This window comes from Furipterus horrens, unplaced genomic scaffold, assembly GCF_987537825.1.
Source record: "Furipterus horrens unplaced genomic scaffold, mFurHor1.1.pri manual_scaffold_3, whole genome shotgun sequence".
In the NCBI taxonomy this organism is placed as follows: domain Eukaryota; kingdom Metazoa; phylum Chordata; class Mammalia; order Chiroptera; family Furipteridae; genus Furipterus; species Furipterus horrens.
This window is the reverse complement of record NW_028327173.1, coordinates 16,173,684-16,187,951: the sequence shown is the minus strand read 5'-3', so window position 1 is coordinate 16,187,951 and position 14,268 is coordinate 16,173,684. Positions and strand designations below refer to the sequence as shown.

Below are 14,268 nucleotides of genomic sequence, written 5' to 3'. Positions count from 1 at the left end.
GCGGCGGCTCCCGGCTGCTGGGACGCGGACTAGCTGGCGGAGGGGCGGGCCGGGGCGGGGCGGCCCGGGCGGCGGGGCGGGGCGGCCTCGGGGCTGTAGGGCCGCGGCCCCAGGGCCGTGTGGCGCGGCCGCGCGCCTCCTCCAGCGCCTGGCACGGTGTCTGCGCACACTGGGGCGTCAGCAGGTGCTAAGCGAGTGAGTAAGGAGATGCCAGGACTCCTGCCACCCCTGCCATCCTCAGCCTCATCCTTCCTGCCATCTTCGTGCCTCCTTCCTGCACTTCAATTTCCCAAACGGAAAGCAGGCCTCCGCGTCCCACCTTGCTGGGGCAGGTGGGGAGCGATTCCAGGCTGAGGACCCAGAGGAGGAAAGGGCCCGGGCGGGCGGAGGGTGGGGACGACCCACACATCCCGGAGCTTCCCGGCGAGTGGGGTCACGGCCATCAGGCCTCGTGTCCATCTCTGGGGCGCTGCCCGTCCAACTGACCCAGATGGGCCCCTACCCTTCACCCTTATCCCACTTGCTTCTAAAATGTCTTCAGCTAGAAAAAGAATTGCCAAGCTTAACGTTTATTCCCTTCATGGTCCAGCTGGAAGGCCACCTCTGCAAATTTATCAGGGATGGAGAACTACCTGTTCAAGGCGTGCACAGGTAGGCGGCGGCGGCTTGAAATCCTCACCTGCCAGGAGGAGTGAAGAAGCCCTTCGGTGAGTTGTGCTGCGGGGCGAAGACCTTACCTAGTGGGGCCGGGCTGTGAGTCACTGGGCGCCCTCTGCTCTGCTGGGCCTGGCATCGCCATGGGTTTGATTTTTCCGGAAAGCTACATTTGGCATGCTTGGAGAAGGACCTTGGGAATGGAGGTGGGTGGAGTTGGAGGACATATTTTCCTGTCTGTTAAGTCCCCAGGACACTCTACTCCACTGGAGCTCTCTTCCGTTGTTATATCAAGGTGCCCAGGAACCCGGGAGGCTCTGTCTGCACGCTCCCAGGAAGGGCAGCAACTGCTGAAGTCTCTGGGCAAGAGGCTTGAGCCCAGGGGAGCAGCAGTGCATCCTGGGAGACCACTGCCAACCCCAGTGCTTGTGCACCTGTCAGGTTTGGGATGGCAGAGGGATTCACAGGTCCTGAGCACTCACCGTGCACTGGACTTGGTGTTGGGTGCTTTATGTGATCTCATTTTGTTCTCTAGCCACCCACTGAGGGGAGGACTATTTGCCTCATTTTAAAATTAAGGAGCCTGAGTTCTGGCGCCTGGGTTTACCTGAGTCCAAGTCTCTTACCAAGCTCACCTCCCAGAGGACGAGCCGGCTGACTGTGTGGGGGCAGGGGCTTGCCTGTACCACCATCTGTACCCTTCATGGGTAACCAGCCATGACAGCGCCTTGCAGGCAAGGCCCTGTCTTCCAGCTCCCACACAGGACCTGGGGCATAGTGGGCCCTCCAGTGTCTTTTGGATGAATGATTCCCAGGGACCAGGAATTGTGGGTGCTGGACCCAGTCCTTGCCCAGGGCTCTGGTCTCACATCCTCAGAGGCACCCACTGAGGGCCCGACATCTGGTGTTTCTGGTGTTAGCTTCCGAAGGCTTCCAACTGTGCCACTTCCAACTCATTACCATTAATGTTTGGGGACACCCAGCATACGGCAGATGCCATTAGAAAAGCTAATTCCATTCTATCAGGAAGGAAGCAAAGCTAACAGAGCTCGAAGCAGGTTAGGAGGGGAAGATTGATGAGCCAAGTCCCCTGGAAAATAAATGAGGGAAGTTTTCTTTACCAAATTACTTTTATTTATTACACTTGCTTTTTGTTAAAGACACAGATGCCCCACAGGTCTCTGGGCTCAGGGCTGGAGAGATGGGCTGCTGGGATAGGGAAGGGTGTAGCTCTTGGAGCTCAGCAAGGTGTGGGGGAGGGGTGGGTTTACAAGATTACTCAGAACAGGGAGCCTCTGGGAAAAGGGTCAACCTTGGGACTCAGCTTTGGGGAGACCTCCACTTTGGGCTTCTGTAGGGCTCTCAGAGGCCAAGAGCAGCTGCTAGACCTGAGCAGGCTGTCTAGGCCTCGGCTTCCTCCTCTGTGAACCTTTGCCTGCAGGATTCATCAGGACTCTGGACTCCGAGGTGAAATATGAATCAGACCTCAGACACCCCAAAGCAGAGACACCTCTCTGCCAGATTCTTGGGCAAGTTCTCAGCGGCTTCCTTTGATCCTCTACTCCTGCCTGCACCTCCTGCAGGGCCAGGCTGGCCCCTGACAGCCCAATTTCCCAATTTCAGAGATTCAGGGCTAATGGCAAGATGCTTGTTCAATGCGAAAGGCATAACATGTTCAGATTTATTGCTTTGAGAGTTTGGTCTATCTCCTGAGCCTGGTTGACACAGTTTCTTTCAAGTTTCAGAGCATTTTGTTTTTTTAAAAAAGAATTTTGACAGCAGTATTTTGCCTCACACTTACACAAGGCTTTATAGTTTACAAAGAACATTCACATAATAACAATCATCAGTATCTGTATTGAGTTCCTACACTGGGGAGCTCAATTAACCCTTGAAATCACCCTCCCTTTCCACAGATGGAGAAGCAGAGGCTCAGAGAGGTTAATGGCCTTACCCAAGGTCACACAGCCCATGGAAAGGGCAGGGTGGAACTGAACCCAGGTCCATTTGGTTTCAACCTGCACATACCCTCTTCAGTCCTGCCACTCTGCCTTTCTCACCTTCAACCTGACCTAATGAATAGCGATCTGCAGAAAAACAGTAAATGAGAAAAAACAAAACAAAATAAAAGCCAGAGGCTTTTGCAGAAAACAGTCAGAGTCTGGGATGAATATAAAAATAACCAGGTATATTCAAGGGAATCCTTGGGTCCCCAAACAATATGTGTTGTGTTAAGATTACTTTTGTAATGATGCAGTTGGTGGAGGGTCAGGGAGTCAGTAGACCGGCTTTCTAAGTCCTAAGACTGCACTGTCCAAAACAGCACCAGGAACATGGCTATTTATGTTTAAATAAAATGAAAAAAAATCAAATATTTTCTTCCTCAGTTACACTTGCCACATTTTAAGTGTTCAATATCCATATGTAGCTACCCTACTGGAAAGCACAGATAGGAAAATTTCCATTGTCACAGAAAGGGCTACTGGCCAGCATTATTCCAAGCCACCTGCAAGCCTGCTCCTTTCTTATCCTGACTGCTCCGGAGGAGAGGTAGCTGCAGGCCCAGGTAATAGACATACCTGTTTTGAGGTCACTCCTCTGCAGCCAAGGTACCTATAGATGCCATCCCAACACCTGAGTCCCTCTACTCTACTCTGGAGAGGCTTCAGCTCCAGGGATGCAGAAACCAAAGGAGGGGCCATCACCTGAGGCCTTGCTCCTCAAAGGGTGGTCCTAGAGGACCTGTAGCAGCAGCATCTCCTGGGAGGTTGTTAGCAATGCAGAATCATAGGCCCCACGCCAGACCCTCTGAATGGGAACCTACATTTTAACAAGATCCCCAGGTGGTTTGGGTGCACAGTCAAGTTTGTGAAGCTCTGATTTAAGAGACAGGCTGAGTGGGATCAAAATATTGTCCTAAATATAGGAAAACCAAACACATATTTTTAGACACAAAAGAAAGAAGCATCATCACCCCTCTCTCCTCAGTAACGTGTGACTAAGCATTAGTCATTGAGGGCTAAGCATCTCCTGTCATATGATCAATGAACATATTTTCAAGGACAGATCCATGGGGGTGAGCTAGCAGGGGGGCGTGGGGGTGTGGGGGTGGGTGGGCCTGGGGGGATGGGCCCATCTCCCATCCCCAGCACCTTCTCAGACCACAAAGGGTCACCTCCCCAAAGCAAAGGCAACAGAACCGAGAATCACATTTTGGGTCTCAGGGATGCAACATTTAAATCAGATTTTCTAGTTTTTGCTTTTCCTCCCAGTGCATTTGGTTTTTGAACTTTGTAACTTACCAAAGACACAATGTGGTGCCTGAAGCCAGTCTGTACAGAGTCATTTAAATGGAGGCATCTGGAAAAGGACTGTGTACCCCTGTTCCCAGGGATGGATGCTCCGCAGGCCTCAGTGCCTGGAGCCAGGTAGCTAGCAAAGCTTTCTGGGAAGGAACAGCCTTAAGCTGTTCTATAAAGAAAACAGATGCAAAAGGCAGTTCCATCCATAGCGAGGGCAAAATGAGGCTGAAATGAGCCCAGCAGCACACTGACCCTGGCTGGGAAGGAGGGGTCTGCTCAGGGCCTCGTTCTAGGCCTTGAATTCTGCTTCAGTGAGGATGACTAATCCTTAAATTCCTCTCTCTTCTCAGCCTACCTTGGGTCTTCTGTATTTTTATCCCTGGAGTGGAGTTAAGTTGCCTAAAGGATGATATTTCCTCATCTGCAAGGGCCCTCCTCAAGGATGAATTTTAAAATATTCATTTTTACAACTTGCTCCCAGCGGTAACAAGCAGAAGACAAGATACTGGGAAGGAGAGGAGGACAGTGACATGGGCCCAGCGGGGGAGCCTGTGGCCTCAGAGAACTCAGAAGTGGCTTTGCGGCAGGGAGATATTCCAAGAGTGGGAGAAGAGGGAAAGAGGAATGGTCCAGTATGTTCTCCTAACTCTCTTTATGATGCTGAACAACATCAAAGCAAAACCTGTAAACAGGCCTGCTGGTTTTGCATAGCCAGCCTGCAGACAGGTCTATTATTTTGGTAGCAAACCTCATTTCTTTCTCCAGTCAAGATGCCCTGCCCTCCCTTGGCTGGGGGCACATGACTTAGGCCAATGGGAAGCCCATGTCCTTGAAGGAAAACAGCAGGATCTGGAAACACTTGGACTCACCTGTCCTGGTGGTGGTGCCTGGGGAGGCTGCCCCATGGTTCTTGCAGCCTGGACCCTGGCCAAATCCCTTCTTTCCTAGTCCATCTTGAGGTCTGGCCGCTCACCCTCTTTACATCTCATCTCATGAGCTATCCCAAGGCATTTCAATAAATTATTACTATTATTTTTTGCTTCAGCCAGACAGAGTAGGTTTCTGTTTGTAGCTAAGAACCTAAACTGAAACAAACCCAAATTCCCAGCAACAGGGGCTTGTCCCCATAAAGCATGATGCAGCGACGGGATACTACACACCAGGTACAGCAACGAAATAAATGTCACATGTTTGTTGACATGGAAAGATGTTCATGACACATAGTTTAGTGCAGAAGCAGATTATAATAAAACAGGATGCATAGTATGATACCATATTTGCAAAAAAAAAAAGTTCTGTGTATTCATCTAAAAAAACATCTACAAGAAAATATCACAGTATTCACCCTGGAGGGTCAGACAGTGAATGATTTTTCTCCAAGTTTGTCTTTATTTCCTGATCATTTTAATGGGCACAGGTGAGTCGCCAGAATCCTACTTTCAGGAGTGAAGTGATGCGCTGGATTTGGGCAGTCACTCATTCACCACAAACCAGGGCTCCTGCTGCAAGGACAGTTCACAGGTAGCTCTGACTCCAAGAAACATGCTGAAAACATGAGTCCTTTCCTTCAGAACAAGGAAGAAGCACTTCCCACACCCCCAGGGCAGCAGCAGTACCTCACTTACTCCAACAGGAACCTTGTGGGAAAGATGGCCCAGAGAGGTGAGCTCACCTGGCCCAGGGTCCCAACACCCCAGGCGCTACTCAAGTTTGTAACAGAGCCAAAATGAAGTGGCTGAGCACCAGGAAGGGCTCACAATTATCCCAGGACTTAAGCTGTGTGGACCAGCTGCAGAGGGGACGGGGTGGGGGGGTGGGGGGGTGGCTCACCTTGACGCTGGGACCTGGATCCCTTGCTCAGCAGACGGGCCTCAGCTCAGGCGGCCTCACAGGGAAGCAGGGGGTGGTCACAGGGGAGTGGATTTGTGGGCTGCTTGTCCCACTGCTCCTTCTTACCTTCTAGGTCTCAACTTGAAGGTTATCTGGTCAGAGAGGCTCTCCCTGACCCCTAAGATAGGTCCTAGCCATTAGCACTTCAGCCGGTTGGTCTCCTTTGTAACCTGTGGTCATGTCACTTACCTGTTGGTTTACTTTACTGTCTGTTTCTCCCTCCTTGACTTGTATGCTCCCTGAGGGCAGGACTTAGGACTGTCTCGCTCACAGTGTCTCTGGCAGCTAGCCCAGGGTCTGGTCCCCCACAGGCACTCACTGAGTACCTGCTGAATGAGGGAGCAGATGAACACAGAACTGGGGTGGCCAGCAAATCACAGGGGCCAAGCTCACCTCTGCTGTTATTGGCTGCGTGACCTCCTCTAAGTTGCTGCCTTTCTCTGGGCCTCTTCCAAGCCTTGACCTAAGTATAAATATCCAACTCTTTTAAAAGGATTGGACTCACCCTTCCTGAATATATTAGGCACTATTTAAGGGAAGGTAAAAGAAGGTGGGGTCATTTACTAAATTGTACCTTAAATCAACTGCTCGTTGATTATTCTGATAACATTACAATGGTTTTTCCAGGAGTCACTATGAGCCCAATCATATTTCTTATTCAATAAATTCTTTTATTGTAGGTTTACACATTTTTCCATTACAATAATGAAAATAGCACTAGTGATTCGTAACACGTAGGCCCAAATCAAAGGGGAATCCCTCCTCAAATTATAAGGTAAATGACACATAGTAGAACATATAGTGAATGTTGGGCAAGAGGCATTTAAAATATAGAAAATAAGGTCAAGGTTTTTATATGTGTACAAACACTTTAAGGTTTAGTTTATCAGGGTGATTGTTTTTAAAAGCATGATTTTGAAAATTATTTATAATTCATGATAAAACACAACTGTAGAGAAAAGGCAAAATCAAGCAAAAACAAAAATACCCCCAAAATGAAAGGAAGTGAACCAAATCCATAGGGTCGATGTGCAAACCTCCAGTCCTTTGGCCCCGGAATGGCAACTGGGTGGGTTTCATAGAAATTGTCCGTAGAAAGGAATGTCTGGGCCTGGGTGACATCGCTGCGTCTCCAAGTCCTGTGTCCTCACAGAGGAAAAGAAGTTGCTTGTCCAGCACAGCTTCCTGGAATGGGGCCTCCGTTCCCAATCCTTTTGAGAACAGTCCCAAAACCTGAAAAGGCAAGTTGTCCCTGTGGCGGCGGCCTCGGGAGCGGCAGGGAGCTGGGGTCAGAGTTTGTCCCCGACCCTGCCGACGCTGTCCGAGCGGTTCACCGGGAGCGGATGGGCCTCCGTGTTGAACACCCAGTCTTCCAAGGAGAGCATGTCATCTTCAGAGAACAGAAGATAGAGATACCTGTGCCCCAGGTGGGGAGGGAGGCAAGGCATGGCCTGTCAGTGCTCTGTGGAACAAGGGACCCCCGGGAATGAACCTCAGGGCCTCTGCGACAGGCCTGTGGCAACGGGTGCAAGGTGGTCTGACACCTCAAGTCCTCTTGGGGGGCTGGACCCAGGGAAGATGCTGTGAATGCCGAGAAGAGCCCTGAGCTTTGGGACAGACAGGCCTGTTTAACGCTGGCTTGGCCCAGCTCTCACAGCCAACAGCTTCACTCAGGGACCCTCCCCACTGGCCCTGTGCCCGTCCTGCCAGGATGCCTTATGGCCTAGGCTCTCCTTCCTTTGCAGGGTGGCCCGAGTAGTGCACCCGTCCAAACTCTTGGGCTGCTCCCTTACGTGCCCCCCAGGAGACTCTCTATAAAGTAGATGTCGGGGCACTAAAATGAACAGGAAGTGGTGACTCCAGAACCCCAGCTTCCCAAGTCACGTGGGTTTTTACTAGAAGGAAGGGACTCCAGTTCATCCTAAAGGGGACGGCTCTGGGGCACGGGAAGGAGGCGAGGGAACTGCACAGCAATGCTGCAGAGGGAGTCACCAGCAGTGACCGGCACTGACACCGTCCTCGCTCTTCTTATTTTACAGATGGAGGCACAGTTTTATAGAACTTAAGCAACCTGAGGAGACCGGTTACAGAACTGAACTTATCACTCAGCTAACACTTTAGCAGGTGGATCCAACGCAGTCTCCCTCTCTGGGTAGAGAAACCAGCCTGGCCCAAGGTTCCCACTGGGGGGAGTCACACTCTGGATCCCAAGCCCCCCACCCCTCCTGGGCCCCCTTCCTGTGACTGCACTGCAGACCCTGACTCTGGTGAAGGGATGAACTGCTGCCCCCTGCCCCCTAAGAAAAGCTGTGTTGTTCATCAGAAAGAATGCTGACCAAGCCCCAACTCACTTTAGTGTCTCCGCTAGAAAGAAGGTCTGCTGCTTGTTGTCGTGGTTGGGAATGCTACTGTACACGTCCTGGATGCCAGAGAAGCCGGCTTCTGTCCGACAGTACTTCTCCAAGGCCTGAGCAAAAGGAAGGCAGCCTTGGCGTGGGGAGGAGAGCCCCCCCCAACCCCCGCAAGACTCATGCCCGCGCAGCGGGCCAGAGCTCACCCGCAGGCAGGCCCCTGACCCCCTGACCTGGGACCCCTGGCATCTGTGGAAGCAGAAGGCCCAATTATTCTCAAGGTTCGGCGCCAGGCTGGAGGGGCCTGCTGCCGAGAGCTTGGTCCCGACGGCTGTGCCCTGAGCTCTCCGCCTGCTGTGAGCTGAGAGGAATCTTCTCCTTGCCTCTCAGGGATTAGGCTATGGCAGACTTGCCCACGGCGGGGACAGAGGAAGCCACCGTGATGTTCGTGGGCTGGGATTGGGACTGCCATACCCCAGATTCCTTGTGGAGACGTGGTCCCTGGGCCAGCGTGAGGTGGGCCACGGCTCTCTGCCTCTTATATAGGAGTGCATATTTTTAACCCACTGAGAGCCTGCACATGGGGCCCAGGAGCACAAAACACTTGGCCTTCAGTGGCCAAGAACCAGGCCTCCAGGAAGCAGGCGGCTCTGGCCAGTGAACCATAACAATGAACCTGAGTAGGCCCCCGTGCCTCACCCAAGTGTGACACTCTGGTGTGGCTCTCCCCAGGACAGTCATGCCCCGATAGCAATGGGTTGGGGAAGGTGGGGGGAAGGACAGAGAAGCTCAGCATACATCAAGGACCCTTCTGCAGTTCTCACTCCTGCCTTTGGCACCTACCCCAAAGTGGGCATGAGATTTTCCACTACGTAGCTGGGGACAAGAGGGCTCCTAAAGAAGAGACTGGTAGGGTGAGGGGTGGGTGGAGCAGAGCCCAGAGAGGGTTAGCAGTGGCATGGGGCTGGGCTGGCTTTGGGGAGAGGAGGCAAGTGAGCTGCTGGCCTGGCAGCTGTTCCTGTTTGAGAGGAGAAATCTAAAGCTTTGACCACATGTGCTCTGGACCCCCTTTGGCTGCTGCCCTGCCTTTGTCCCTCTGAGTGGACTGGAACCAGCCCCAGGCCCCCAAGACTATAGGTCTCAGAACCTCTTCCCAAGTTCCTGGCTTGGTTCTGCCCAGCTGGGGACTCCTGGCTCTGCAACCACAACCTTGACCCTCTGCATTTTGAACTTCAGCCAGATGTCCACCTGGCTTCGCCTTCCTCCCAGTGCCTGAGCTAGGGCATTTTGGACTGACTCTGACTTCTCAGGGCCACCTGCCACCTGTGCAAGCCTCCCCACCCCTCCCCCTAGCCCGGCCACTCACCATCACCACTTCCCAGCCCCACTCCCTATAGATGGGGTTGTGGGTCTGCCGCCATAAGTACATGTAGCTCTCCACCACCTCCGGTCTCAGGATGTAGTAGCTCTCGCTCAGCTGCGTGGCCACCGCCTCTTTGCCGGAGTTAAACCAGAAGGCCTCGGGCCCCAGCTTGGTATCTGCAGAATGACCAACCAGAGGGCCTGGGTCAGACCGCCCACCTGCTTTGCAGGATCCAGGTGCCCTGGATAGATCTGGGGGTGATGCTGGTGATGGACTGGTGTGGGCTGGGCCCTGCTGGGATTGCCTGGTCAGGTTCAGCCTGCCAGATATACAGCTTCCATCTTGGCCCAAGCTGGCCAAAGCAAGACTCACAAATTTTGCAGTTTTAGAATCCAAGAATCCAAATGAACTTCCCTAACTGTGTTCCCTGTGTATTTTGAGACATTAGCTCTGCAAGATGTTAATCAGAGCTCAGCTGAGACAGGGCTCCAGGTTTAAACACATTTGGAGAACAGGGTGTTAAACAAAGTGAACTCCTGCAGGACTTACGAGATCCTTTAATATGCTAATATGCAATGAAGCTTCTCCACAGACCTTAGGCAACTGCTTTCAACTCCTCCCCGAAGCATCCCTCCGGAGCTGCCAGTTTGGGACACTGTGGACAGGGAGGTGAGGGGAAGGCCTGCCTGGAACACAAATGCTCAGGCAGAGGGAGCTGACCAATGAAGACGGCCGCCGAGGGCTGGGTTTTGCTGCTGTCATTGGTTTTGTTTTGTTCGTTTTTGGACAATTTCCCACCACTCCTGTTTCTCGGATGACCACAGTTATATAACCGCCGCCACAGCCACCATTTATGATTTCGAATTCTGTACTGGGAGCTTTATGTACACTATTTTAATCCTTAAAGAAACGTGCATTGTTTTGTTTTGTTTTATTTGGTAAGGGAGATGTTATAATCCCTCTATCACGCATGTGGAAACTGAGGATCAGAGAGGCTAAGCAATCTGTCCAGGGGAACACACAGGGAGCTGTGGCTGAGCGGGGGTGTGACTTGGGATCTGTCTGCTGCCCTTTCCCTAGGCAGTTCCCTCTCTTTCCCTTGTGAGGACTTCCTGCCTGCACATCCTGTCCAGGCTGGCTGGGGGCCCAGTTCTGGTCCCACGGTGAGCCCTTCCTCCTCCTATTAGGGTTCAGGACCCGAGAGACCCTGAGTTGCTTTTCCTCAAAACAAGGGCTTTGCTGGACGTCCTACTCTTCTTTGGAGGGCTTCCTGGAAGAGGCATTAGCCTGACCCTCTCACATGGTGCAGCCACTCTTGCCATCAGATCACAGTCGTCCTGCCAAGCTGCTAATGGGGTGAGGGCAGGAGCGACTGCTGCAGCCGTCAGTGGACCAGCCCGGCTGGCGGGAACAATAAGCGCCATTAAGCAGACTGTCCTTTACGGTCTGGGCTGATTATTCCAGACAAATAGCAAGCTTTTTATTATTCCTGAGATTTCCTGTTTGTTTATGGCGCCGGCAGAGAGAGCTCTTTGAAGGGAATTGAAGAGCAGTTTTAGGGACCCATTGTGAATTGCTGGCTTTCTGAACAGATCCAGGAGCTTGGGATTCAACTGCTGCAGTCACAGACATTTTGGTGGGCCACTAACAAACGCCTCCCATGCCGGTGGCTGAAGGCAGCTGGCAACACACTTTCCGTGGGACCCTGCCCCTGATGCTGGAGACCTTTGTTATTGTTCTCATTGAGCCGACGACAACATGGAGGAGGCCACCTAGCTAGTGAGTGGCAGAGCAACACTGGAACCAGAAGTTTTTACTGCAAATCTTGAGTCCTCTCCTCCAACCAAGACTGGGATTAAACTCAGAGTAGTGGGCACCTCCTGGGGCTTTGGGGGCGGGGAGGGATTGTTCAGAGGGCCGCTGTTCAGAGCACACGCACGAGGTGAAAGCTGAGCATCCGAAGACCTGGCTTCTAGCCCCTGCTTAGCCACTCAGCAGTGTAACTTTGGCTCTTGACTGACTCAGCTTCCCCATGTGTAAAACTAGGAGTTGGGTTCCTGGTCTCTAACATGACTTCTGACTCTAGCCTTTGACAATTCTGCGTGAGTGCTGAGCTCTTAAGCTTCTTGGTGGTCTTGGGTCAAAGAGGGTAAATGGAGGGGTTCTGTGGAGGAAAAGCAGAGGTATGTTTTGGGGTAGGGGGCCAGGGAGAAAAAATCTGCTAGGCTCAGGAAGCCAATGTTTCTGCCTCAGGGGCTGGAGGACCCTCTTCTCTGCGCCCCACACAGATGGCCAGGTCATCTCTGAGCCTTGGCTTCCTTATCAGTGTTTTGAGGTTCAGAGATAATGTACATATAAGTGCTGAACAAACACCTGGCACACACAAAGGGCTTAATACATCATCCTTATTTTCCCTTCAATTTAGGGTACAATCTCACTGCACAGATAGCATGTCCCTTGTTCAAATTCTGCATAACTGCAGAAGGTAAGACTTCCATAAGACCCTGTGCTCCCTTCACTCATTGCCACTCTGCTGGACTTTCCAGTTCTTCCTGGTATCTAGTCTCAGTCTTTCCTGCTGCCCCACCCCTTGCAGGGTTACCTGAGCGGTCATACGACTCATGGCACGTCTTAGTGATCTGGGCTGCGAGTTCTCGGTAGTGGGCCCTCTTTTCCTCTTCGGCGTCCTCAGCACCGAGGGCGATCATGCCACCGGAGAAACAGGCCAGGTGCCCCATCTTGTGGTCCAGAATCCCCCCACGCCACTCAGCAAAGTAGGTCAGCCCCCCGGGAGACACATTCAGCAAGTGGGTCTCTATTGCCTGGGAGTAAGGTGGGGATTGGGCAGGGAGAAGGGGTGTGGGAGGGAACAGAGAAGGAGGGGAGAGGACAGAAAATGAATATTTTGGAGACAGCAGCGAATGCAGCTCTGCAGAGCCCTCCATCCCAGGCAAAGGAGGCCCACTGACCTCAGCCTGACTGGGCCGGTGAGAGGTTCTCTCTCTCGCCCAGCTGAGCCCTGGTGCCTGCTGAGGGCTTAAGGTAGCTCCCCGGGGTGGATCTCTTACACAGACTTTTAAATCTTCTACGTACAAGAAAATTTCAAAAAAAAAAATCTTTAAAAATCCTCCTCCTCCTTTATATCCTTGGTTAGGGAATCTTAACCTGAAGCCCCATTGGCCCATGGATGCTCCTGGAATTGTACACGCCACTTTTGTGTATGTGCATTTCTGTGGGACCCTGTACCTCATCCTAGAGACCTATGTTACTGTTCTCACTGAAATGATGGGTCAAGGGTCCATATATTTCATCAGATTCTCAAAAAGGACCCACAGAGCATTAAGAGCTGCTCTCTGCAGGCCCTCGTCACACGCTTTCACATTTAATTCCCACAAGCGAGGTGCACGAGCTGCAGTGCTCTCTGCAGATGGAGGTCGAGTGGCTTGTCCCAGGGCATCCAGCAGTACCAGGGTTAGGACAAGGACCCCCAGACGCCCAAGCACCACTTCTTACACTACCCAGCGGCCGCTCATTTTGGTGGCAATGGGCTTTGAGAGCCCTCCCCTGCTCCCGTGGGAGGAGATGCTGTTGGTGAAGGCTGCCAGGAAGCTGGGGATGTAGGCGTCAGACCATCATGCCTCCCACACCCTGCTGGTAGTCCCAGTTGCCCTGGAAATGGAGGTGATGGTGGCAGCTGCCCACACAGCTGCAAGGTTGGCCTCGATGGGCCCGCCTGTGGGCTCAGGCCTCTGCCTGCACTTTTGCCCCTCCGCTCTGTTCTCCAGGGGGTCTCTGCACTCTGCCCCTCCAGATGAAAGGCCAGCGGGGCCTCTGAGACTCCCTGATCTGGAGCCCGAGGTCTAACCTGACACCACGGACGTGGTTCTCAGGTGCAGAATCCTCGGGCTCAAACCCCACCTCCACCAGTTTCAAGCTGGGTGACTGTGGGTGGGCTCTATGTTCTCTCTGTGTCTCTACTTCCTCTTGTATAAAATGGGGATAAGAGCACAAACCACTTCAGAACGTCATGAGGATGAAACGAGATGTGTCTGTAGAGCTCAGCCTATTTCCCAGCACAAAGAGAGGTCTCAATAAATGTTGGCTATTAAATTCCTCTCCCATGTGCCCTCTGGGCCTCCCCCATCTGCCCTGTCCCAACCACACTGGGCTCTTCATTCACGCCCCCCGCCCCCACTGAGCCTTCTGTGAGCGCCTCCCCGATGCCAGTGCTGTGCTAGGGACAGGGGATATAGCCCCTGAAGATGGGCCTGGACCCTGCCTTAGGGAGCTCGCCTGTGAGCACAGAGACTCCCCAACGAGATCCAATACCCAGGCGTGTCACACTTTGTGATCAGTGTTTTGAATGAAAGAAATTGAGGGGACGAGACAGGGAAAGCTTGCGGAGGGGGTACTACTTTGCAGTGAGGCCAGATGTCTCTGCCACAGTGCCATCCATGAAGTTCATGCAGGTTCCTGCCTCGGGGCTTTGCCCACTGCCCCGCCCCACCCAGCTAACTGCAGCTTGGCCTCTGGGTCTCCTCCAGGATGCTTCCTTGCCGAGGAGAGACAGCCTAACCCACACGCCTGCTGCCCCGTGATTCTCCTCGCCTGTGATCTTCCTACACGGTGCTCTTCCCACGGTGTGTACATGTATGTATTTGTGCATGCTTCTGCGGAACATGTCTCTCTCCCAGGACTCCGCACGCCG

General features: G+C 52.7%; 1 protein-coding gene and 1 long non-coding RNA gene across 4 annotated transcripts in view; one reads left to right on the top strand and one right to left on the bottom strand.

The window, feature by feature from the left end:
- The first annotated feature begins 75 nt into the window (after positions 1–75).
- Positions 76–10,444, top strand: LOC150014383 (uncharacterized). 3 transcript variants are annotated; one of them, XR_016509647.1, is made up of 4 exons: positions 76–195; positions 590–707; positions 2,571–2,840; positions 7,886–10,444. It is a non-coding gene; the product is annotated as an uncharacterized LOC150014383 (long non-coding RNA). The 3 variants fall into 3 exon arrangements; XR_016509648.1 differs by lacking the exon at positions 7,886–10,444 and adding an exon at positions 4,722–4,971; XR_016509646.1 differs by lacking the exon at positions 7,886–10,444 and adding an exon at positions 4,438–4,971.
- The window catches only part of LOC150014382 (mannosyl-oligosaccharide 1,2-alpha-mannosidase IC), a 33,184-nt gene continuing 25,409 nt past the window's right edge, over positions 6,494–14,268 (bottom strand). The window contains exons 7-10 of the mRNA XM_090268820.1: positions 12,163–12,382; positions 9,564–9,736; positions 8,198–8,313; positions 6,494–7,262 (exon numbers count right to left, since the gene is read on the bottom strand). Coding sequence (XP_090124946.1) covers positions 7,136–7,262; positions 8,198–8,313; positions 9,564–9,736; positions 12,163–12,382 — 636 coding nt within the window. The 3' untranslated portion in view covers positions 6,494–7,135. The remainder of the gene's footprint in view (positions 7,263–8,197; positions 8,314–9,563; positions 9,737–12,162; positions 12,383–14,268) is intronic.